The sequence below is a fragment of the Cinclus cinclus genome, chromosome 3 (assembly GCF_963662255.1).
Source record: "Cinclus cinclus chromosome 3, bCinCin1.1, whole genome shotgun sequence".
NCBI classification, from domain to species: Eukaryota; Metazoa; Chordata; class Aves; order Passeriformes; family Cinclidae; genus Cinclus; species Cinclus cinclus.
The window spans coordinates 43,641,898-43,668,210 of NC_085048.1; the positions used below are offsets into that span (position 1 = coordinate 43,641,898).

At 40.3% G+C, this 26,313-nt stretch overlaps 2 protein-coding genes across 3 annotated transcripts; one reads left to right on the forward strand and one right to left on the reverse strand.

Moving 5' to 3' along the window:
- Positions 1 to 992: 992 nt before the first annotated feature.
- Positions 993 to 5,268, forward strand: MTRES1 (mitochondrial transcription rescue factor 1). Of its 2 annotated transcripts, none has more exons than XM_062488712.1 (4): positions 993 to 1,053; positions 1,838 to 2,924; positions 3,746 to 3,818; positions 4,825 to 5,268. In XM_062488712.1, exons 2-4 carry the CDS (start codon positions 2,500 to 2,502, stop codon positions 4,999 to 5,001), a joined length of 675 nt encoding a protein of 224 aa, XP_062344696.1. In that variant the 5' UTR covers positions 993 to 1,053; positions 1,838 to 2,499; the 3' UTR covers positions 5,002 to 5,268. The 2 variants fall into 2 exon arrangements, with proteins under 2 accessions (XP_062344696.1, XP_062344697.1); XM_062488713.1 differs by having other exon boundaries at positions 1,015 to 1,053; positions 2,492 to 2,924.
- Positions 5,269 to 15,273: 10,005 nt separating this feature from the next.
- On the reverse strand, positions 15,274 to 23,152 carry BEND3 (BEN domain containing 3). The gene is made up of 3 exons (XM_062488714.1): positions 23,119 to 23,152; positions 22,451 to 22,671; positions 15,274 to 17,547 (listed from the first exon to the last, which is right to left on the reverse strand). The coding sequence occupies exons 1-3, from the start codon at positions 23,150 to 23,152 to the stop codon at positions 15,274 to 15,276; spliced, it is 2,529 nt and encodes an 842-aa protein (XP_062344698.1).
- Positions 23,153 to 26,313: the final 3,161 nt, after the last annotated feature.

Genomic DNA, 26,313 nt, shown 5'->3' on the forward strand with positions numbered 1-26,313 from the left:
GAATTGTGAATTACCACCAGTAATGGAGATGAGGAGTAAAAGAGGGGCATGTAATTTGAAGGGAAGTAGGAAAGATAAGGGGAAATGCAGGCCACAGAGGGATTCGGATTAGATTGTCATGGTGGCCAAGCCCTTCAAATCAATCTGTGGTTGGAAAACTTGCACGTCAGCTGGAGTGATTTCCCCAGTGAGATTTTCACGTTTTTCTGATTTGGACATGTGATCAGAGCATGAGAGGGCTGAAAACACAGGAAAGACTTCCCTAGAAAGCCAGGACTATTACAATGGGAAACGGCTCCAGCATATCTCGGTGGGGTGGGAGACCATCGGGGGCTGGACCAGTCTTCCAGCAGAGGACAGGACAGACCTCGGCCCAAGCACAGAGGGCTCCTCCCGTGGAACCTCCCGGCTTGCCGAGGAGGGAGCGGCAGGATACCTGCTGCCTTCCTGCCTCTCCCAGCTCCCTCCAGCGTCTGCTCCCAAACCGGCGGGCACAGAAGGGGAGAGGCGGCCCAAGTATCTAGAGGGATGATGCCAAGAGGATGAAGCCAGGCTTTTCTCGGTGGTGCCAACCATTAGGACACGAGGCAAGAGGCAGAAAATGATGCACAGGAAGTTTCACCGGAACATGAGGAAGAACTTCTTTACTGCTCGGGTAACCGAGCACTGGAACAGACTGCCCAGAGAGCTTGTGGAGTCTCCTTCACTGGAGATACTCAACAACTGCCTGGACACAATCCTGTGCCTTGTGCTCTGGGATGACCCTGCTTGAGCAGGGAGCTTGGACCAGATGACCCGTTGTGGTGCCTTCCAGCCTTGCTCATTCTGTGATTCCGCGAGAGGCGCCTCGGCTCCCAGACCGGCGGGCACGGGGCGGAGAAGGAGCCGTGCTCTGCCCGGCCCGCCCCGGGGCGCGGAGCGGGTCCGCCGAGCCCTGGTCCCGGCAGAGGGCGCCGAGCCGGGGCTGCGGCAGCTCCGGCTCCGCCTCCGGCGGGCGAGCGGCGGCGCAGGGACGGCAGCGCGGCCCGGGCCCGAGGCGCCCGCGGCACTCAGGTAACGCCGCGCCCCGCGGCCGCCCCTCCGGCCGGGCCGGGCCAGGCGCGCCGCGGCTCTGAGGTGGCGGGGCCGGGCCGCGGAGGCGGCGGGCGGGCGGCGAACGGGCCCGTGCGGCCTTCCGGTGCAGCCGCCAGGGAAGGCGGGGCCGCCCGGTGCCGGCGCCACCGAGCGCCCCTCCGGCGGGTCAGGGCCGGGCCGGGCCGGGGGTGCCGGGCCAGGCCGTGTCCGCCCGAGGGCTCCAGCGGGGCGGGGAGGGAGCGCTTGGTGTGCGGGGCGGGCTCACGGCCCTTCTGGCCTGCCTGTCCCCGCCGGCCACCGCGGAACAAACGAAGGTCAAGTGCTGAAAAGAAGCAATAATATTTGTTTGCACGTTCCAATAACTGTTGGAATTTGCCCCCGAACTGAGTAGAGGCCTGTGTCTTCTGCGATCGCTCTACCGTCCTACAATTCAAACTATATGTAATATATTTTAAGTTCACATATTTAGATACAACAAAAAAGCCGGGGGAGGTGTGGTTATTTTTATTTGACCGGTATTTGCCCTCACTGATCAGGGCCTTTTTCTCAGCCACAAATACTGCCTCATGTCATATTTCGGCAGGGGTCACTTGGGTGCGGGGAAACCAAACGCTAATCTCATCAGGAAACACGTGTTTCCATGGATATAAGAGCACAGTGAAAGCCAGCGCAGCACCCAGCTAGTAGGGACGGTAAATCAGTTTCTGAGAGCGTTGAAAGACATCTGGGGTGTTCTGGGGATGTTTCCACCTACTTGTCCCAGGTTAGGGAGAGGAGCAGCAGCACGGGGGGCTTTCCTGTGAGCCTGCCGTCGCCGGTGTCACTCCTGCTGTCACGCCTGTTGCGCCACACAGAGTCCTGCTCTTACTCCCGAGCTCTACCACTGGGCGCCAGTTTCCATTTGGACGTTGTGCAGCATTTTGCCACGCAGGAGTGTTGTAGTCCAAGCAGAAACTGAGGTTAAGCAGCTTTTGGCTTTTCTGGATTTGCTTGCTTGCGGTGTTCAGCAGCTTGCTTGTATTGACAATGACTCATGATAAATGGAGATCTCCCTGTGCTTTTTATGACACACATAGCGCTGTTTCCGTGTGTTTTGTGCAGATGTAGGGAGGAAAGTGCAACAAATGTATTTGGCCAGGTGATGTTGAGCACCAGAAAAGGAATTACAAATGGAGTATTCTGCTGGGTTTTTCTGCATTTGTTTCTCATGTGAGGTCTTAGCTCTTTGTAATATAGGCCAGTGTATGAGAAAGATCATAAAGCCACCTAAAGCCTTTTGCTTCCAGGTGATGCATCGCTGTATGGGAAACTGGATACTCACCTTTTTCTAGTAACTGTTATGCCATATGTGGGGAAATCCTTCCAATCCCTCAAAGCAGTTGCTCATTTTTACATATGAATGTTTGTTTTATTTAAGGTTATGCTATGACTGGCTTCAGGCTCCCCATCAGCACTTTCAGCAAACTAAATGTCTGGTTTGGACTGTGGGAGAAATTTCCCTCAAATAAACTGTATCCCACTTGGAGGAGAAGCTTATTCTGTAGCTGTCAAGCAAGCTCAGTAAACTACAGAAGATGTTTCAATTTTTCCCCAGTCAGACTCAGTGCACTAAGACTCTCTCCAGAGTATATCTCAGTACTTTCTCTGCGGAACAAAAGCAGCAAAAGCTCTAAAAGGAGCAGACAAAGTGTACAAGAAGAGGAGGAAGAAGAGGATGAAGATGACAGTAGTTTGGAAGATGAATTTGAAAATGACCCCAATGTAATAAAAGATTACAAGGATCTTGAAAAAGTAGTGCAGTCTCTTCGATATGATGTTATATTGAAAGCTGGTCTAGACATGGCAAGAAAGTAAGTGCAGAAGAAACAACTTGCTAGTAAGAAAGATGTCATGCATCTAAAATTTGACTTTTAATGACCTTTTATTGCTGGAATAACTCAGTATTTGTGGGGTTTTTTGGTGTAGCTTTTTTGACTCTCTAAATATATGCTTTGGATGTATGGATGTTCCTGTTTATTTTACCCTACCTCCCTTGAAACAGCCTAATTTTGCTTTTCCCTATCTGCAGTACTTCTAAGACTGCTAAGAAGGCATTTTATATCACTTACTATTTATTTAAAATGAAGAAAATGCAAAATACTGTACTGTTAATACAAGATGGTCTGATTTGAGATTGAGGGACTAAAATTATGCACTATTTAATGAATGGAGAAATAGGGGATGGTAAGTGTAAGTTTCACCGGTCCACCAGGTAAATGTGCAGTCTGTAAGTGTATCTCAGTGTTTGAGCTAATGCAACCTGCAGAAGTCTGGTATCACTATGTTCTTAGAACAGATTATTAGTATAACTTGATCACTAACAAATTATTAAACTGGCTGGTGCAGGAAAAGGGACATTATTCATTGGATATTCAGGAGACACATCTCTAAAACAGCTTTTCTGGCACAGAGCAACTATATACTATTATTTCATTTAATATCTGCAAAATGCCCTTTTCTTTACTTCTAGTTTGAGTCTGTCCTGACCTTAAGTGAAGGTGTGCTTTACACACAGATTAGAGTTGTAGAAATGTGCCTTGCCCATGAATGGTGGTGGTGTGTTTCTGCAAAGAAACAACTGCATTTGGTTTGCTGCATGCTGTAACTGCAATAAAACCTTGTTTTTCTTCAGTAAAGTAGAAGATGCATTCTACAATAATGAACTCAGGCTGAATGGAGAAAAACTATGGAAGAAAAGTAGAACTGTAAGACTTTTTTAATTTTTTTTTTAATATAGTACAATAAAATAGCTAAGGCATGATCTTTTCCCTCTAGATCACTGCAAAGGTGAATGCACAGCATTGCTACCACCACTTCCACCTGGGGGGGGGGGGATGGTGTGACCATGGCTCCCTGGGTAAAACTATTCCCTAAGGTAGACAGGAAACTTGTGTGGTTGGAGAATCAAATCTAAGGCTGAAAGTCAGGAGAAGGCAGCAAGGACAGAATATTTTAAGTTGCTGAAGGAAATGATGGTATCACTGTGTGAGGTTGATGGAGTAGAAATGATTAAATCTGAGATACTGGTGGAGCAGGCATATGATTAAAGAAAAAGTTTGATGACAGAAAGGGATTGAAACTGGGGTACTGAGGGAAGGTGGTTGTACCTGTAATTGAGCACATAGGACCACAGTTAGGAGAGAGAGCCAGAAGGGTCACCAGACACGTAATTCTCCCAACCCTTTCTTTATGTGAGGGTGATCTTCAGTGGTGGCTACTGTCATCAAAGGGCAATATGATGTGAAGTTTTGGTTCCTGATCCCATGGAGTTAAGGCTGGTTTATGAGACTACTGCTTCTGTGACCTTTGAGAGGAGCACAGGCAGTGCTCTGTTCTTTTTTAAACTGTTTTAAAGGCATGAGGAAGAACTTTGCATTTTGCTGTTTTGTATCTGTGTTGACAGAAAAAGATTGGTGGGAAGCACACTTCAGGAAAAAAGACGTACATGAAACCTTTTTCACAGAGTTAGGTGTTGGTTGTATAACACGGAGGGTGAGGCTCCTGGCAGGGAAGGTCATGAGACATGTAATTGCAGATTGCCACGGCTTTCCTAGAAGTTCATAGCTGGAGGATCTATAATAGGTCTGGTATTGGCTGCCTTCCTCATCTCCTGTGAGATAAGAATATTAAGTGGAAAGAAAGGAAGATTGTGGGAATTTGTTTTCCCCAGAGAATGTTTTATAATCACTCATCTTCTCTTTCTGTTTCCAGGTGAAACTTGGTGACACGCTGGATCTCATAATAGGTGAAGATAAAGAAACAGGAGCTGCTGTAGTTATGCGGGTAGTCTTAAAAAAATTATCTGACAAAACCGAAAGTGAAAAATACAAAGTCATTTTGAGGCGTTGGAAAAACTTAAAAGTGCCCAAACAGGATGTATTTAAGTAACAAGGGGTTGCATGGGGCAGCATAAGATTTTTGCAGAAGAACATATTTTTTGTTAATTATGAATTTTGGTTGAACAAAATTAGAGTACCCTTTTTTAAGGGCTTGTGTCAGATTGTTATCTTGCTCTGCTGCGTACATCAGTAATCATGCAATAAAGCCTGTCACCTTTTGCTGTTAGTTTTGTTTTGTGGTACTGTAAGTTAAAAGATCCAACACTTATATTTCCAGGAAGTTTCTTATAAATAATGAACCAATAAAGACTGATTTGATCACTATTTAATTGCTGTATAATTTTGTTAATCAGAAAGGTTACATTAAAGCTGACATCAAGCAGAACAGCTTTCTTTGTTTTATATCTATATTAATGAAATAGTACAGGCTAAAGCCCTCAATTATGTAAAATTGCTTCCTTTTTCGTTATTTAATCTTAATTAAGATTAACAGTACCAACTCCATGCTTACATATGCTACTGCTATACCAAGAATACAGCAGGACACTGATTGCAGTGACATATTTCTAAGCAGGAAAACTTCATGGTGACAGAATCATACAGTCAGATTATGTTGAAAAGACATGATCATTGAGTCCAGATAATTAACCCAGTACTGCCAAGTCCATCACTAAATCGTGTCTCTATGCCATTTAAATACCTCCAGGGATGGTTCCTCCACCACTTCCCTGGGCAGCCTGTTCCAATGCTTGATAGCCCTTTAGGTGAAGAAATCTTTCCTAATGTCCAATCTAAAACTCACCTGGTGCATCTTGAGGCTGTTTCCTCTTGTCAAATCACTTGTGTGGGAGAAGAGACCATCCCCATTCCCCATCATCTAGCCATCCAGACACTGTTTTTTACCCAGTGAACAGTGCACCTGTCCAAGCCATAAGCAGCCAGTTTCTCAAGGAGAACGCTGGGGAAAATGTCAAAAGCTTTACTAAAGTCCAGGTAGACGACATCCACAGCCTTTCCCTCATTCATTAAGGAGGTTGTTTTATCACAGATGGAGATCAGGTTTTTCAAGCAGGACCTTCCTTTCACAAAGCCGTGTTGGCTGGGCCCAGTACCCTGGTTGTGCTGCACTCAAAATTATCTGCTCCATGACATTCCCCAGCCTGACAGGTCTGTAGTTTCCCAGATCCTCCTTTCAGCCCTTCCTGTAAATGGGCATTGCACTGGCTGACCTCCAGTGACCTGGAGCCTCCATGGTGAGGCAGGACTGTGGGTAAATGACAGAAAGTGGCTCAGTGTGCTCCTCTACCAGCTCCCCGAGTACAGTTGGCTGGATGCCATTCGGCACCATGGACTTGTGTCTGAATGGTACAGCAGGTCACTGATCATTTCCCCTTGGATTATGGCAGCCACATTCTTCTCCCTGTTGTCCAGCTCAAGGGTCTGAGTACCTGCAGAACAACTGTTCTTACTATTAGAGACTGAAGCAAAGAAGGCATTAAGTACCTCAGCCTTTGTCTTTTCCCCTGCAACCATCCAATAAATGATGCAGATTCTTCTTAGCCAACCTTTTGTAGCTAATATATTTATAGAAACATTTTAAAATATATTTTATGGCAGAAGCCAGATTAAGTTCCAGTTTCTTCCACTTTTCTCTCTGCTTAACCTCAGAACATACCTGTAGTCCCCCTGAGTTGCCTATCACTTCTTCAGAGGTCATAAACTCTCCTTTTTTTCCTGAGTTCCAGCCAAAGCTCTCTATTCAAAGCTCTCTCTTCTCACCAGGTGTGTTAGGAAGTTATGAGTAAATCATGGCAGTGATACTCTGCTCTCATAGAGAAGACAGATCAGTAAGGAGCTCTGTGTTGTACTGCTGATTTTAGCTGTTTAACTAACCATGTAGAGGAAGATGAAATCTCAGATTGTCATGTATTAATTTCATTGTGGCATTTAGGTGAATATTTAATACCTAGGTGTTGTAAGGAGCTGAGTAAAGGTCAGACCATATTGGGGTGAGAAGCTCACGTCTGTATTCAGGAAAATACTGTCACTTAGGACAAGCATCTCAGGAACAGCCACTTGCACTGGTGACATTAAACATGTGCTTCCTCCAACACAACTTGTTGGATGAACTGTGAAGCATGCAGATTTTTTTATTGTTCACATATGTTTAGACAGCTATACACAGGCGTGCAGGAAAGGTAGCCACTAGGAGCAGGTAGCTACTGTTCATCCAGTCAGGGTCTGCTCCCAGCCTAGTCTGGGGAGCCCAGAAGGACAAAGCTAGCTCTGAAGAGGCAGCAGAAACATGTTCCAGGACACTTTTTCTTTCATGCCAACAGCTACTGATAGTTGTGTTTAAGCAGGGTGTACCTATCCATAGCTTCAAAGTGATGGCTGCTGAGTGAAGGATTTAAAAAAATTTTTTTCTTTTTTCATGCATAGTAAAAAGTGTGCTCCTTTCATTTTCTTCTGTTGGTTTGGTTTTTGGATTGGTTTTGGTTTGTTTTCTGTTTTGATTTGTTTTGGTTTTAGTTTGGTTGTGTTTTGGTTTTTCATTTTGTTTTGCTTGGGTTCTTTTTTTTCCTGTTTGATTTACAGGTATAATGACCTTTTTAAAAAAATGGTTCATAAGAGGACACAATCCTGGTGTGTCCTCTTAAGGGGATTTTGGTGATCCTTACTCTTCAGAAGCGAAGAGACTCTGCAGAGCAGCACCCAGAGGAAGACAGCAGGCTGTACTTTCATTGTGGGCATTGCTGTCACCACTCTGTTGGAGCTTGCACCAGCTGCTATGGAAATAAATTAGATGCATCCTCTGTTTCCCAATTCCACTTACTCTTGCTGTTCTAAGTGGCTGCCATAATCTCCAGGGGTGCTGAGAGAAACAAGTGGAGAGGTGTGTTATAATACGTCAGTGAGCTCCAGCTGCTGGTCAGCAACCTGTCAAATGCTTGTCAGCATGTGCACACCACCTGTCATTTCCACCAGTAGTAGCTTATACCAGAGCATGCAGGACCAGAGGAAAATTCCTACACAAAAATGCCAGGAATGCTCTAGGGCTTGAGAATAGCTAAGGTATGGATGTGAAGAAATTAACTTTCTGAAGGGGTCTGTTCTGTGCAGGATAAAAACAGTAACAACAACAATAAAATAGTCAACACCTTCCTAGTATCCAAGATGAGCAGGGAGGTTGCATCCCTGAGAGCCATTAACATAAGAAAGAGCACTTAGAAAGGTCATTTCTTGAACTGGACAGAATATAAATACAGTATTATGCCAAAAAGCAAAATTTTTGATATATGGAAGAGCCTTTTGGAAACTAAAGTAGACGAGCACAAGCAATCAAGACCTAGCCTGTTCCTAATGATGACAGAGACTTTTCACTAGAGCCTTTTGTGACAGGACAAGGGGCACTGGTTTTAAACTGAAAGAGGATAGATTTGCATTGGATATATGGAATTTTTTTTAATTTATTTTAATGGTGGTGAGACATTGAAACAAGCTGTTCAAAGAAATTGGGGATCCCCCATCCCTGGAATTCTTCAAGGTCAGGTTGGATGGAGTTTTTAGGCAGCCTGGCTTGGTGGAAGGTGTCCCTGCCTATGGGAGGGAGTTGGAACTAGATGATCTTTAGAGGTCCTGTCCAGCTCAAATCATTCTGTGATTCTATGGTAGCCACCAAAACCAGGTCCTCACTGACAGTGGAAGGTAGAAACAGGCTTTCATAAGTTTTAAATGTTAATCCACCAGTGGTACGAGCTAAAGGAAAAGAAAGGCAGACTTCCTAAGGAGTCCTGTGATCTGTGAGAAAGCCCTCTGTGGCTTCGGGATTGAAACGGTTGGAAAGGGAACTGTAGCCATGTGCTTCAAAATAGAACACTTCAGTCACAAGGCAGGGTGATCTCAGAGGAAAACTATGACAGCAGGAACGTGAGTAGTGGTTCTGCTTGGCTACCTCGATCTGTCCTGGATAAGCTTCTCTATTGATCAGACCTTTTTATTGGGGTCAGACACTGCTAAGCAGGTTGCACTTGTTTCTGCAGCCTTTAAACATCATGTGAGTTAAAACTGTGACCCAACGACGGGTAAGCAGGGGAGCATGTGTTCTGGGAGGCATAGGAACAGGCATGTCACATCCAGTTTTTGCTGGAGTTTCAGGCGGCATGTAAAGCACACATAAACTGATCTGGAAATCAACCACTCTGTGTGGTGGAGGAACTATATGGAAGGGCTTCTTCATGGAGATATTGCTGAGAGGTGGAAAGGGGAGGCATGGACAGCTTGACAAGTGACTGACCGGTTCACAGGAGGCTGCCCAGATGACTGCGCTGTCCAAGCCACCTCTTCATTAATCACAGGCAAACCCAAATTCGTCTTGGGAGTCAAGGCACAGACCTGGAACGTGCAGCCTGCTTTGCACAGAATGATGATCTGATCCAGATGACTTTGCCTGGTCCCGTAAGAGGCAGGCACTGTCAGACTGTGGGTGGAGGACCCCGTTATCCCTGGCACAGCCTGCAGCATTACCTTGTAGCTTCGTATGTCTCACCTGCTGCAGGAGCAGTGCTACACTGCTGCAGAATCTGCTGCACGTGGGCCAGCCTGCATTATGGAGCAGGGCATGGGATAGAGAGCCCTGTGAAAGAATAGTGGGGAATTGCTCCCACAGGAGTTGGACTTGGGTCCAGCAGAAGAGAGCCTGGTCAGCTAAAGCAGGCATAGCCTGACACTCCTGAATAGGCTCTGAGTTCTTCTGCCTACAGACTGACAGAGAGAGGCAGGGTCTATTTCCTGACTCCTCTGGCCACACATAATAAGCAATTCTTTTTTCCTTGGAACAAAAAAGCACCAAAGTGTTTCTGGTGGGGAGTTGGGTTTGGGGTTTTGTTGGCTGGTTGGTTTGGTATTTTTGTTGTTTTGTTTCTTGGGGTTGGTTGATTTTTTCCTGTAATGGCATGTCAGAACAGAACAGCCTGCCTTCAGCACCTACCAAATTACAGTGCTTGGCATGGAAGGGAAAGGAATACAAAGGGATGCATGTGAGCCATGTACATCTGAGCATTACTGAACGATCAATTCAGTGGTTTCCAGTGCTTCTGCACACAGACAAGCACTACAATGGAGGGAGACCCTCTTTTGTTCAAACTCCTGGAACCAGGAGACCTAGGGAGCAAGAGACAAGGGACAAGATTACATGACATAACACCAAACTCTTGGTTTTATACAAGGGGTCAGATTTCAAATGTAGGATGCAATGCTATGAAGTGACTCATTCCCACTGCTGACAGCTACCTTAGAATTTTCTTCTCACTGGAAACATTTGTAGACCTTGCTAACACACCACCATATGAGCTAACCAAACTGGGACATTCCCAAAAGTGTAACGATTAAAAGAATGTTTTGCATTCCAGAGAAGTGAGCACTAACACACAAGACTACAAAATGCCTCTGGAAACAAGGACAAACAGTTGTTTTGCTATAATAAAATTCTTGAAGGAAATTGGGAATTATTACTTGACATTTGTGTGTGTGTGTGTTCTGTGTGTATAGATACTAATTAACTGATCTTCCTCCAGTATTCAGTAGTAATTTGTTTCCACCTATTAAGATCAATTTTAGTGTGATTGGACATGTAGTGATTTCATCCCTTTTATGACTGGGAAGTCAGTTTCACTGAATTTTAAAACAGAAATTATGGAAAACACAGCTAAAAACAATAGCTAAAAATTGCTCTATTCAATTTCATCTTGGGGTGTGGGTAAGAAAGGGGAGAAGTGGGAGAAGTGGGAAAAGTGGGAAGCTTTATTTCTCTTCTATTACAGTTCTTCCTTTCCCATGGTAATCAAAGCTCTTCCTTCTGAATTGTTAATCAAAGAAAAATGCTCAGTGGGGACCACAGTCCCATGATGGAAAAGACCAGGAAATGAAGAAAGCAAGTGGTCTGTCTGCTCATGTCACAAGCTTTCATGGTCATCAGCTAGAAACGACAGCATCCAGAAAATGACAAAAATGAAAAGGAGTATGGTGGATAAAAATAATACAGTATAAGGGCTAATCTCCTGCCAGTCAGATGAGGTACAAGGAAAATGTGAATGTGATGGAGGTTTGGATGTTTTAGGAATCATCTGCTTCCAGCAGTGGAACTGGCAAAGCCAGGGCAGCTCCTTCAGCTGTCATTCCGCTGCAGGAGAGATGACCTCTCAGAGCAGGATTTATGTGAGCTCTGACAAAGACAGGTATTATGTATACTGCAAGACACTATTATAAGAAATTAAGACCATTAGACTATTAGAGAAGTTTAGCTGAATGAATTTTAGGGCAAAATGAGAATTTAAAAGCACTATTACCAATAGAAATGTATCTGTCTTAACATTTACTACAACAAAAAACGTAGTAGGAAAGGATAAAGACAAATATATATTTCTTGCTTGTTCTGACTTTCTTAGCAAAGTCAGTTTTAAGAAAGAATTAAGAGGAAACTAAACCATAACTTTATCTACTAATTTCTATCAACTGCAGGCACATTAAAAAAGATACTGTCAGAATGTTTCTGAGGAAAAAAATCTGTAAATCTATTGACGCTGACTTGCAGTAATAATGGAAAAAAAAGCCCAGAAATTTCAAACCAAAGCAATAAGAAACGTTTGCAACAATGATGGAGTTTGTTTCATTTACTCAGAAAAACCTGCCACATTTGTTCTTCCATAAATTTTAAGTGCAGTCAACTAAAGTGTACTTTTGTAAGCAAGAACACTTGTCAATTTATGCTGTCCTCAATGCATTGAATTTTCCAGCTGTTCCACATTGTTTTAATCAGCAAAACGAAATCTGAATGAAATTATACATAAAACCTGCACATTATTTTCTGGGCTTTTTAGGGGTGTATAATTCATCTTAGCCCCTTCCAGCATGAAACTAGACCTGGTGCGCCTTTGTAGAGCACTGAGCACACAATTCTGTTTCTCACTGCTACAACATAAACATCAAACAGTAACTGAAAAGAGACAAATGACAGATTTTTAAAAATGTACCTAGAAACAAACTGTATGCATTTTGAAGATAATTTAAAAAGTCACAAACAATTCTTAGAACATGAAACACTGTTGGCTGTACTGCATCAGCAGAACAAACTGATTTCAAGTAAAGATTTGCCAACACATTTGTTGTTGACCCGAATACACTTAACAGGCAATAAACTGATGTATGCTTCACCTCCCTTTTGATGTGCTGTTTTATATTTTTTACAGAACTTCTAAGGAAATGTTTAAGTTGTAGAAAATGCACAAGATGCAAAAATAAAGAATTAGGTTACGTACTACACTTTCTTTTAGAAACCTTAGAAATTAGCTATTCAACACTTAGTGAAAGCTGTTATATTTACACTGTAAGAAGTAGACACTTGATACCCACCTTAAGTGGGCAAGTAGAAATTAATGCTTATTCATAGGAAGTCAGTGTGCATGGCTACTGCATGTGCCCAACACTTCAATATCTAGCAACCCTCTTACCACACTTATCTTCCACTTTCAAAGTTATAAGTTTATTCCTTTAAACAGAAGAAGTCTGAAAGACGGAAGAATCTTTTTAAATGGCTGTAGCAACCTAGGGTGTTTTCCTTTATGTATTTGTCTGACTAGCTAAGGTTATCTCAGACCTCAGTAAGAGACTTTATAGGAAAATAATCCTGCTTGTACCTGAACAATCACCAGACAACATGCCTTTTGTATGAAAATAATATACCTTTAATATATTTACAAGACTGACCAACTGGATGAAGTGGCTGTACTTCAATTGCACTCCAAGAACTTTTGTTAGTGAACTATGCCTCTATTTATACGTCTGTATTTTCTTGATATCAGTTATAAATCATACAATCAAACAAATCATGAAAGGGTTGTGAAGAGTTGGACAAAAGGAATGTACACAGCAATAAGAAGAGAAAAAAAAACAGAACAAAAATATGTTTATACCCAGTTTCAAAAATTATCATTTTTATGGTCAAAGCTGTTGAACTGTTTTTTATTTTTTCACTACTTTTTAGATAATATCAATTGACTGATTTTTTTGACCTACTATCAATATCTACAGTAAAAGCCAGTATCTCTCAAACTTGCTAGCTAGTAACACCTATCCCTTGTAAAAAATTTCAATATATATTGAATTCTTCCGGGAGCTTTAACATCACTAAGTGGTGAAACGTATGACATTAAGATAAGAAAATTAAATTGTGTTTCTTACCTCTTGGCCAGCCATTTGCAACCACAAATTAATCAGCTATTAAGATCTTCTGTTATTTCATATTTCACATAAAAGTGCACGTAAAAAACATTTCACAGAGTTTCTAGGTAGCATACAATGACAAGAGAGTCTTGGTTTCTGATACATTCAATTTGATAAATTTATGCACTAAAATGAACAGATGCAGACATTGTGGTATCAGTTCTTTATCTTTGGTAAAATGATTTCAATTTATTATAGCCATATTTGCTCTTTTATCCATTTTGAGTATGGTCTGCTATTACTTAAACCAACAGGAAACATTTAAATGGATATAAACAGTATCAATGTGTTATTTAGTACATTCATGACTTTTTTCATACATTCTCTGAGAATGTTTCTAGCATATGGGCAAAATGAGCAAATGCTACTAACTATGATTTACTCCCAGTTTAACACAATACATTTACTATTTCTTGCCATCAGGAAAAAACGTTTTGTTTTCGTTTTAAAGGGATCAGTATGAGTCTAAGAACAATAAATTCTAAAAATCTGAAGTAAAAATATCAGATATTTTGTACTTCCTTACAAATGCTAAAATAGAAAATTACACTGGAACTGACTTAAAATTTGCTATGACCCATCTAAGTAAACAACAGAAAAGGACCACAGAGATCATCAACAACTGCTCCAAGGTGTCCCAGTGATGCTCTGTAAGCAACCACTGTCTTTACTGTATTAAGAATTAATATTTGACTCTCTCTCACCATTTCTATCAGTATTATAATTTTTTAAAAGAAGAAAGAGAAAACTAATTTCAAAGCAGCACTCTCCAGTGACAAGTCATACAGGAAATTCATATTGGGTTCTTGGTGGTCTTTGTGACACTTTAACATATTAGTGATGCAAACTTGACCATATGAACCTAAGTTACATATACACAGTTATGTCTCCAAATAGCTACTAATTACACTAAAAGAATTTGGTGAAGTGAGGGAGCTCCATATCCCTACACCCAAAATATCCAGATGCTGCTGCATTAATGGAAAGAATAACTTACATTACCAGAGCTCATATGCTGGGACCCTGAAACACTGGATTTCACCACAAAACCAATCTTGGCATATATTTATTATATATGCAATTCAATATTAACATTGGAAACCTTTGGAATAATGATTTTGATAGAAAGTAAGATCTAGATTTTTTTAAAGTTCTTGTTTCAGGCCTTTTTGATCTTGCTGTTGCTTTTGCTGTTTTACAAACAGGGTGGCAAGCAGGTGATGGGAAGACATTCCATGGGTATACACTTGGGTCTGTTCTGCTGGCCTTACTCAAGATGAGCAATCCTCAGTCACTCCAGCAGTTACACTGGACAAAACAGTAACAGAACTCACAGGGGCAGGATCAAGCTTGTGGTGTCAATACAGAAAAAAAAAACAAACATTCACACAGTGTCTATGCTCATGTCTCAATTCAACAGGAAATTCTTGATTTTAGAAACAAAGCCAACGTAACAGTCAAAAATGAAAATGACACTATTCTGACCCACTCTTTGACACAGTCTTATAACTTTTAGTACATCAATATCATGAAGAACAAAACAAGTGTGAAGCTGCAGTTACTGTAGAAGCACAGTCTAATATTTCAATGATTTCCAATGAAAATGGCACTTCCAAATTTAAATTAAGCTTAGTCCACACATTTTAAAATCCAAATTAATTAAAAATACTGTTTATAATGGTATAATGAAAAACTGCTCTTGAAGAGCAAAACCATTGGAACAAATCTTTATTATTAGAAAGTGATAGAAAAGGAAGATGCAGAAATGGGGAGTGGAGCAATAGTTTCAATACATGTATTTGCACCAGTGAACATCATGCTCTTAGTGAGTCATTGACAGCTGTCACTGATGGTCTTTACCCATGTACAAATGTAGTCGGCCACTTCCCACTGCTGCACTGCCAACAGAAATGCAACACACACACTGAAACGCAACAAATTTAGTGCCTCTCTGTCCCATGTGCTGAGAACCCTCAGCTCCTGACAGGCCCTTCAGTCTAAAGCAAAGCATACTCTTGACAATAATTTAGTGGTCAAAGTCTTAGCAGTTTAAAGAGCCTGTCACTTTTTTTGCTTTCTTAGCTTTTTTCAGTATATCACACTTTTTCCTGTTAGGACGCCGGCACCTTTCATCGATGCTCGGTATACATTCATAATGCCACACTTCTTCCATCTTCTCCACAGGATAAACTGCCTCCACATAATGACGGATCAGTCTGAGTCTGATGGGATCAAGCTGTTTCTTATTACAAGCACCTGAATGGTTGTACTGCAGTCTCAGATTCTCCGGAGTAAAGAGTTCAGGAAAGAGTCTTACGAGAAGCCTGGCAGCAAAGTTGCCAACCGACAGGCTCTGCTGCACTATCTCTCTTATCTCCTTATCAGACAGCAAATACAGAGAAGGCACAGGGAAGTCTGGATTAGGAACAACAAGTTCATCGAGTGGTATCTTGCAAAAATCCTTGCTACTTCTTTCTGGTGGCAGTGGCGGCCCTTCAAATTCTTCCCGAAATCTCTCAGGGTTTATTGCATAGGTGAGAAATTCCCTCCTGTCAGGCCCTGGCACGTGGATTTTCCGTTGCTGTTGGTACGAGCGCCTTTGCTCCGTGTCTCTTCGTCGACACCTCTCGTCAAGCTTCCCAACAAACTCTAATGTCCACACTCTGTCATTCTTTGCTCTGGGGTACAGTATCTGCACATAATGTCGAATTAATTTAATTCTAGTGGGGTCGAGCTGTTTCTTGCCTAAAGATCCGCTACAGTTGTATTGCTTCCGTAAGTTTTCATGAGTAAATAGCTCAGGAAATAAGAGGACAAGCAATCGAGATGCGAAGTTGCCTATGGAAAGACTGCTTTCATATATGCTTTTAATCTGTTCTTTGTTCAACAGGTAATCCGGAACAGGCACATCAAAATCAGGAGGGGGAAAGTCAAGTTTGTCAAAATCTATGGGTACAAGCCAAATTTTTTTTGACCGTCTGCCAGGCTTTTCATATTCAAAACTGTCTTCCACTTTTATGATTGATACATCATCTGGTAAACTAGAAGAATCGTAACAGTCATCTCTCATCTGGTCACATTCACTTCCATCCATATACGTACTTTCAAGCTCATCATTTATTCGCTGAACACACTGCTGCAACCAGGCTTCTTCTTCTTGCACATCTGGAAAGTAAATTTCAGTGTACCTACGGATTATTTGAAGCCGATGAGGATCCAGCAGTTGTTTTCCAGAGTCTCCAAAGCAGCTGTACCTTTCAGCTAATTTTCTGTGGTCAAAGAGTTCTGGAAACAGTCTGTGTAACAAAAAAACAGAAAACTCTCCTGGTGAAGAAGCTTCATCTAAAAATTCATTGAGATCCTGAGCATCCAGCATGTAATCTGAGGCAATGACATTACTCCTGTCCAAGGACAAAGCTTCTTCCTGTTCTTTATCCTCCATGAAATGAGAGGATTCTACCTGCTCAGTCTCATAAAAACTAGATGACTGCACACTCTGCTGACTGTTTTCCATTTCCCTTTGAGCCCAAAATCTATTGAAAAAATCATTGACTTGAGGCAAACACTCCAACTGCCATACAGCTGTATTCTTCACAGAAGGATAACAAACTTCCACATAGTTACGAATAAGCTGCAGATGAAGAGATTCAAGTTTCCTCTTGTTGAGAAAGCCACATGCACTGCAGCTCCTGCTGAACTCATCATCACTGAAGAGCTCCGGGAAGAGCTGCACGAGCAAGCGGCAAGCCAGGTCTCCGCCTGATGTGCTTTGATCCATGATTTGTTTGAGTTCCGTAGAAGTCAGCTGGTACTCTGGGGGAGGCTTGAAGTCAGCAACATGCTCTGCTGGACTGACCTGCTTTTTAATTCTGCTAACCTCCAGAGACAACAGGTCAACTTTACTGTGAAGCTGAGTCATATTGGTATTAAGGGTGTTCAGCGTGTAAAACATTTTCTGTATCAACGAATATATATTTGACTCTGAGTCTGCTGTGGCTGATGCTACTCCAATGGCTGTGGCTGGGTCTCTTTTGCGCTGATCATTCAAAGTCCGAATTTGCGAGGGACTGCTGGGGTTGATTTTTTCAAACAAGTCAAAAGAAGCAAATTGCTCTGCTCCTGGTGGGTTCTTCTTCTCTGTGATTTTGTGTGAGATGCCATAGAGAGGCTTTTTGTAAGATGGAGTGATTATGTCACTGAAGGATTCTTCTTCACAGAGCCATGTTACATTAGAATTCTTGTTCTTGTTTGGCTGCTCTGCGTTTACCTGAGTGGGAGAGCCAGCATCTCTGTTCTTCATGTTTGAAAGGGAGCCCTACAAATGAATAAATACTGTATTAATAAGACTGCCTTAAAGATATTAGCTATAAATATGTGCTCCTTAAACAGGCATTGGTACATAAATATGGAAAGTCAAATTTTCTCCAGGGGACTTGTTGTGTTAAATAATGAAAATTGATCAATTCACTAGGAAAAATAAAAATGCAGTAAAGTATTATTTAGGTTTCCTTTTTATTTTCCTTTTTTTGGCTCATGGCTTTCTCCGTGGACTAGAAATGTAATAATAATTCTTAGTACTCTCTACCCACAGAGCACTAATTACTCCCCCTAATTAAGTATCATTAGGCTTCACCTTGCATATGAGGATCTTGGGCTGTAGAGAATTTGGGTGGCAACAAGTCAGCAACAGAGCCAAGAATAGCATCTAGATTTTCTGACTCCTAGTCCTGTGACCTTGCCATTGCCTCCAACAACTGCATTTAACATTCCAGCAACTCTTTTTAGGTTAGCTTTTGAAAATGTCACAAAGGCTATAAACCACAAAAAATAAGCTTATTCATTTTTATTATGTGAAAGGTTTATATACACGTTTTTTTAAAAAAAACCCACCTTTATAAGGGTGCAGAACTACTAAACAAATCCTAGAAATGACTGAAGTTTTAAAAGGTATTCTCTGTAAATAATAAAAAAGTGGAAGGTACCTTGGTACTATATCTTATTCAAAAAGAAGCCTAACAGAAGATTTCTTTATCTCTGAAAGGCAAGGAAGTTCAGATTCATGGATTTCTAACTGTCTAAATTATTTAAACTACATAAATTTATATAATTTATAAATTACATAAAAACAGTCATGATTCTTAAGAACTTAATGTTCTCGATTATTTGTAATTATTCCTCATTGCTTGAAATTGGAACCAAGCAAAGTTGGTTTGACAACTCACAGCAGATATGCAGGGCTTGGGTCATTTGGGCTTTTTTGTGCAAACACATAGATACTGCAAATAATTCTTAAAAGTTAAGCAGATACAACAGAATCAAAATCCAACACACAGAATTCAAACATGAGAAAACAATCCCACTTGTAAATGTTTCTATACTGAAACCATTTTCTTGGCTTGTTCTATAGAACATTAATTAGATCAAAAAGTACAGAATTTGCATTCAAGTATTAATTCAAATGAAACACAGACCTCAGGTCTGAGCTGAGAGCCACAAGAAATTTGAAATTCTAGTGAAGACCCCATTTTGTTCTACAGCGAGGAACTTGAATTAATGTTTCTTTCTTAAGAAACAGAACTGTAGTTCATGAAATCAATGTGGTCCCTATGCGTACTCACACTTGTCATCTGCTTACTGCAGAGACAAATTGAATCTAATTATTTTTTAATTTCTAATGCAATGTATACTCAAAGGAGACTCAGAAAGAACAAGCTGGTTTCCACTCCAAGTTTAGAAACCAGCATTCAATCAAACCAAAGCTGTTTCCAAGTTCTGCTCTCACCCACATCACATTACCCTACATATGAAACCTTGTGTTTGCACATCCAAAGGTGTGTGGAGAGATGATCAAATGAAAATGTAATACCAAGGTGATGTATTTCAGTGCGCAGAATCCCTGGCTCTCATGGTGCCTAGGACACCTGACTTCCAGGTCCCATTTAGAAGATTGCCCCACTCCAGTCCCACTCCTAATAAAGCCAGAACAGCAACTGAACTGCAAACAGACTGAAATCCACATTGCCCCCACCTAACTGCAGGCTCCTAAGCTGGCACTGAAGTTGTCATACACAATCTGTACTTGTCAGTGAAGAAACTGAGGTAGTTCCAGGTCGTAACAGAACTCTGCCACATAAACATCACCTGAAAGCAGGCCATGAAAATCTTCACTGACAATAAGCACAACACTACTCCTCAGTCAGGCACCCAAACTGAATTACACAGCTTTTTACTATTTTAAGACCTAAAGAACAAAACAAAGCATTTCTTACACAACCAGTAAGACCTACCACCTAAGTTGCTCTTTCATTAACACTCCTGTTAACTGAGAATACACCAAATATTCCTTCAGAAACAGCATATGACTCTTTCAATTCCTTCTCTACTACTAAAATACCTTGTTACTAAATAGCTTGCCCTGGGCCACCGGGTATCTGTCACTTCTCATTTGACCTCCTGCTGTTTATTTTCCCTAATTAATTATATAATAAATCTTGGCAATATGAGGGTAACTTCTATTAATGTGCACCTCACACACAAAGTCAAGCCAAATCAGTATTAGAATGTGTATTAAAGAACATTAATTCATTATTTTGACAGTAAGATCATCAAAGTTTGCAGTCTCAGTTTTGGACACGGTGTTCTGGAGCTCATGGTAAGAGCTACAGCAGATCTCCACTACGAATGCAGCTGGACTTGTGCCTTCACTAATGCAGCTCCGAGTGGCTGGACCCAGCTGCCAGATGGATTTGCATTTCAGAATATTTGCACTTCAGAAACACACAGCCAGTGTTCTCCTAGCAGATTACAAAACATTTGGGCCTTAAATATAGTTAAGGATATTTCAGTTCAGATGCATTCTCATTTTCTTTTCTTTTGCTTTTAATTATCTTGTCTATAGTTTCCATCTGGGAGCAGCAGTATCCACACCATGAATGCATGGCTTTTGTATATTCTCCAATTTAACTAATTAGTTTTCTGTAACATTGACCTTTAAACACTCATGATATTCAGATAATACTGCACCCATTTAAGATGATCAGTTCTAATGTACTGTCAAAAAAGAAGCAAAGATATTGTTCTTGGAGACTCAATGCATATAAGATAGTGCTGCTTTTTATACTACAGTTGCACAGCAAGTTTTTATGTTCTAAACATTTTACGAACATTTGCAAAGTGCAATATTTTGCAAAACATTGACCAATACAAGAAATTGTGAAATAGTCTCTCACATTCTCTCTTGGAAGCCTCAGCCAAGTTTTGAAAGTTGCTTAGTTATTGTTCTGTTCAATGACTGAGTCCATTTATGACCTTTGTTATGCTTAATAAAAAAAGTCTAAATATCTGTAAGAATACAGTGCATAATATTCAAGGAGCAAAGAATAAATAAATACATGAGCAAGAAACAGATTCTTTCAGACACATGAGTATATGGAAAAGTTCTGCACATAACTTTTAAACTTACAATCTTCTACATATTGTTTTTTTAAAGAAAGTCTCAGAAAATTAATTCCTCATCATGAAGTGGCATTCAAAATTTAAAAAAAAAGTGAAGTCTTCAGATAAAAAGTAATTTAGTAATATAATTACCAGCCCAAAAGAAGCCCAGCTCTGTTTATATCATAGATAGATGCTTGTGTGACATGCAGTAAAAAATATGCTACAAGCACAACATTCTTCAAAATAATTACCATTTTTCCACTGTTTAAATAGAAATGGTTAATAAAGTCATCAATGAAAACAAAATACTGGCACTAGAGAAGTAATTAACTTTAAAAATGCTAAGATAGAGGACTACGTCTGGTTGGTTATTTAACTAAACATGCTGATTCACTGGAGTCAGCCAAGAATGAATTTTCATCGTTATTACTGAGTCAACTTCTGATATTACAAATCCAAAGTTATAATTAATTTCAAATTAAATTTTAAAATTTATTAATGGCAAACAGGAAAGTGCAAAGCTAGCACGGTTCAGAAATGCAGTTCATTATAAAGATCTTTTAAGAATCTGAATGTAAGGAAAACAATTGTATAAAGAAAAAGAGAAAGGAAAAGAAAGAAACCGTGTAATAAGATTAAAACCTACCTACCACAGGCATTCAGGGGAAAAAAACAGCCCTAAGAAGTCAGACAGATGATAGTCAAGAAAAAGAATCACAGAGAACTATGGCTATAAAGGAGACATGAAATGCACAAATACAACATGGAATAACTGGCTAGGTAGCAGAAGAGCAGAAAAGGATACGTGCACTAGGATAGGTCACAAACTAAATATAACTGCAGAGCCTGAAGTTATTCAAAAGAGGATGAATTTGAATCTAGGTTATTTTAATAAAGTGCTGAGTGTGAAAAACAGGAGGTCATTACACTGCTCTAGAGGGTGGCAGAAGAGATGTGACTATCCAACACCAGACACTATTCTTTCTGGACTCTCAAATGGACTAACAAAAATACAAGGTGACTCCTGAAGAAGAGCGGAAAAAAAGATAATTTTAATCTCAGAAAGGAAGGACTGAGCGTGAACAACATCACACAAATTTTCCCACATGCAGAAGACTTTTCTAGGAACAGATGATCATCGCAGAGTAAGGACAAAAATAAATTTGCTCAATTTCAGCAGAGATTAACTAAAACCCACCATTGCTAGAGAGGTGAAACACAAGATCAGGATAATGGAAAAGACTGGGCATCTCCTTCACTGGCTAGAGAAACATCTGGATTGTCCCAAGTGGGATGCCACACCAGATACTGTAATACATTCCACTCTTGATATGGCTGAAATCTTCTGCATCCCTGCCTTTTTATCCTTCAAATAATACACTGATTTATACTGGTTTCACTGACGTTAAGTCTTTGTCACAGAAGAATTACAGCCTTCATTCTACCACTCAGGATCCAGCTGAAGGACTGCATGACATGAGAGAGACTGTAATGAGGGTCATGCCCAGTTACTCCAAATCACTGCTGAAATCAAATTATCTGCTGAACAACAAAAATGTAATTCACATAAATTAATAGCTGTATTTCATAAATATGATCACTCCCATGTTATTTAGAGAATACCCAGCCCTGTGCAAACTGACTTATGATTAGCCACACTGGCAACAAACTCATTACCAATGCAAATTCAGTTAAAAAGACTTGCATTCTACTTATAGCAGCAGTGAATTTAGCCTAGGAAATATGAACCCAAAAATCACAGTCACGTATAGAGAAGTCACCTCTTGCGCAAAGCGTCTCTTCTTCACGCTGGGTAAGGCATCCTGCTGGCCTCCTGACCCATCACAGCCAAGGGACGTCTGTTTCCGTTTGCTGGAATCCTGTAGGCAAGTCACTGCGCCATCCAGTGAGTGTTTCTCAGCAGATCTGGAAGTTACTGAGCAGTCTAGAGCTTCATCGTCATTTTCTGTTTCTACTTTCACATTTTTTTTAGGAATTTTTACTGAAAAAAAGAGAAGGTTTAGAAAGATAAAGCACCCTCTCCAGAAAACCATTACATTCTTACTATAATGTTCTGTGGTTTGTTTCTTTTTATGAAAAATGTGTTTTGAAGAACCTAATTATCTTTTATGACTTCTATGGTAAGTGTATATTGGGGCCACCTCCAAGTCAAATCATTCAGTTTTCCAGTAAATGACAGTTTCTTCTCCAAAGAAGAATCTAAAGTATTAACATGTATGTTACAGGAGGAATATTTTTTAGAGGGGAGGAAGTATGTAGAGCAGAAATAATAAGGACTAATAAAGATAATGCCCTATTTTAGATAACTTCTAAAAAAACATTAGCGCAATTTGTCTTGATCCAACTGCATTCTTTATTAGGTGACAAATGCTTTAAATCAACAAGAATTTTTGCCTGATCAAAAATGATACCAAGTATAATATTTTACCTTCATCATCATCAGTGATTTCAGCTGAATTCATCTTCTATCTCACTAAAGAACAAAACAAAAATACAAAAATAAATATCACCATCTTCTGGAATCAGGAAATATCTACATCTCCTCTTGCAATTACTTTTCATTATAAGTACTGAGTTAACAGCCCACAGATAACTCCCAGTCTTTCCAGTTTGTATGTTTGTAATAACTAGTTCTTTTCAGTAGCCTTCATTGCCATCTGTGGACCTCTCAACATCCAAACTACATCGTTGATAACATATGGCAGGTAGGGAACTATTTAAAACTCTGTGTCTTTTTCTGGTATGGAGAAAAGTAATTCTAACCTTCTCTGTAAAGTGTCTTGGCAGTATATACAAGGAAGTTAACTTTAATAAGGCTTTAATCCTGTACAAAATCACTATTTTTACAGTCAAATGTTTTCATATTGTCCTTGTGGTTGACGCAAAGTCATCACAGAAAGAAAACTCATCATAAATAGCAACATACATGTTGGAGTAAGTTTTTTTTAAAAAAAATCTTTGCTCTTTTGATATAAATTCCATTGGTTCAAGCAGAATAATGCACACAGACCTACAGTAAGTCCTTTTTCTCTGTCAGCCTCAAAATAATGTGTTTTTTGTAGGGAAAAGCAAATATATGTATTATGCTAGCATGATTTTAGTGCTACTTCTTATGTGAAAAACTCAGCTGCATTTCTGTTTACTTGAAAACTAATTTTGCAAGTTACTCGGGGGCAAACACCAATTTCTGGAACATGTTCCTAAAAGATATTCTAAATCTTTGGAGACCTACAAAGCAAACAGCTTCATTAGATATCACTGACCCTTACAGGGCACGCAGCTGCAAACTGACACTCTCAACTGGTGAGCGGGTGACTGGCAAAGCGTCCTGCTCTGCTCCTGCTCCTCTACACACAGCATTTTGCTTACCTGGTCCCAGAATAGTACTGCTTTATTAGTGCAAGTCAATAAAACCAGTCAATCAAAAGTGTGCATACAGCCCAGGAGTGGGAATTATAATTAAATTAATAACAGAGATGGGAAGAGAAAGACAGAGAATCTGTTGTGGAGGGGAAAACAGTCTGTACTTCTCTCCTGAATAATGCTGAATAATATTTTTTTTTTTTACACCTCAAAATACTGTTTAAATACTCTGTAAACACTTGAATGCTGTGTAGATAAGAATTTAAATTTGTAGGCAATTTGACAGCTGTAATGGTAACTATGAGGTGCCATTCTGGATTAGAATTTGTATGATTTACAACGGATGGCACCTAAACAAAAGATGCACAGATTTATAAAATCAGCTTATACTGGGCCACCCTTGAAGCCAAGATACTCTTTGATATGCTGATCTTCCACATGGCCACTATATACAGCCTTGTAAAGGGCATCCTCAAGGGGATAACATAAGATTGTCTTCATCATCACGTATAAAAATAAGTCTCGGATGTAGAGCTACTACAACCCCCTCAGATACCTACTCCTTTTACCAACCATAATTCCCTACCTCAGGACTTGCATTTTATTAATTATGCCAGATTAACTGTACTACAATCATGTCACTTAAACTTTTGCAAATTCTCTAGAGACGTAACAGCGTGAAACTAAGTGGCCTGCACCAACTTCTAAACCACCTGATAAGCCCTTTTATGGGTTAATTCCAGTACTTACAGATTTAGACAAAAACACTACAGCTCTTCATGAAAAATCCTACAGCAGTCTACTTCTCACAGCACCATCAAAAAGCTCTCCTGGACCTTAAGAAAATCCCATAGTACTAACAGTTCATATTTTGCCCAGATATCCCACATACATTGATAGTCACTGCCTGGATCTTCCTTGCACTTTTCCATGCTGCACTAGGCTTGGCTCTGAGGGCTGTGGTACAAGACCAACATGTGCCAGTGCTCAAGGAGTGTGACACAGTCTTTTTTTGAGGGCTGAGATGACAGTAAGCAAATCTATCAATACCGCTACAGAATATTCTAAAATGGAAATCAAAATGATTTTTCGGATAATCCTAGACTGCTTCATCGGAGCAAAACAGTAAAAAACGTTAACCTCAAAGCCAGCAAAGAAGACTAAAAGGTGGCACTGGATGGAATAACACAAAATATTTAGGAGGGAATATACGAAATTATATTTTCTTTCTAATTCCTGCTATTACTACTATTCAAATAGAAAGAATACTTCAGAAGAATTCCTATCAGAGAATAAAATTAAACTGAACGGAGAAGATAAATGAGGACCTGAGGAGCCATTCCTTAACACTGGAAAAAAAAGAGAAAATTAAAGGAAAGCAACAGTTAACTTTATGAATGAAACAACACCAGGAAGACCAAAGCTGCCCTGAATTCAGATCAAATAACAAGTCAAAACACTGTCTCACGAATTTGAAATACAGTGTTAACTTTTGGGGTTTTTTTTATCTGACAACTGCCAGAATACAATTGAAAGTGAATAGTCAAAGCCAGTGTGAGAACCAATGAGGCCTAGGAGGACTGTGTTCCATACCTGAGCTCTGGTGACAAAAAAAAGGATGAGCTCCAACTCTTTTCATTTTTGGGAGCCCCAGTAACAATCTCTTTCCTTATCTAGTTTCCTGTCTTCTCTGTGAGATTTGTTAAGAACTCTGATATTATGAGAAAAAGAAGCACATCTAACAAGTAACAGCTTCTGCTAAGAGACAGGATTTAATTGTCCCTTTGATTTCCTGCCTTGGAGCCCCACCTGCTCCCTTGGTCAAGCATGGGTGCTCACCTTAACCTTCCATCTTGATAAACTGGCAGAAAACAACTCACATTTTGTTTTTTCTGGGTTACTTTCCTTGTAATTCACAAAGGTAAAGGGCCCAGCTCAGGAGTATGCACAAGGATGGGGCTGAAAAAGAGGAATTAAAACTTCACCTCATACCAGCAAGACACTGGCTTGGTTCAACTATTTAGTGATACCTTATTTATTTCACCATCTTGCCTCAAATCTGGGTCACAGTGAACTAGCAAGCCAACAAAGAGGCACCAAAAGAGCAATTGCATCATCGCTTCCACAGGAATTCAGGATTTATGGAAAGGGGGAAAGTCTGTATCTGTTCCTGAGCGTGTCTGTGCATGCATGCCTGTATGTGCATGATTAACAACAATTTTGTTGATTGTTTCAAGTCCACTAAAGATAAAACACTTTA

What these genes read in the sequence shown, in the direction of transcription:
- MTRES1 (XM_062488712.1), top strand. Translation starts at nt 2,500, where the DNA reads ATGACTGGCTTCAGGCTCCCCATCAGCACTTTCAGCAAACTAAATGTC. An exon ending in GGTCTAGACATGGCAAGAAA is followed by an intron (nt 2,925 to 3,745) that starts GTAAGTGCAGAA and finishes GTTTTTCTTCAG; the next exon opens with TAAAGTAGAAGATGCATTCT. An exon ending in TATGGAAGAAAAGTAGAACT is followed by an intron (nt 3,819 to 4,824) that starts GTAAGACTTTTT and finishes TTCTGTTTCCAG; the next exon opens with GTGAAACTTGGTGACACGCT.
- BEND3 (XM_062488714.1), bottom strand. Translation starts at nt 23,152, where the DNA reads ATGAATTCAGCTGAAATCACTGATGATGATGAAG. An exon ending in AATCACTGATGATGATGAAG is followed by an intron (nt 22,672 to 23,118) that starts GTAAAATATTAT and finishes TCTTTTTTTCAG; the next exon opens with TAAAAATTCCTAAAAAAAAT. An exon ending in AGAGACGCTTTGCGCAAGAG is followed by an intron (nt 17,548 to 22,450) that starts GTGACTTCTCTA and finishes ATTCATTTGTAG; the next exon opens with GGCTCCCTTTCAAACATGAA.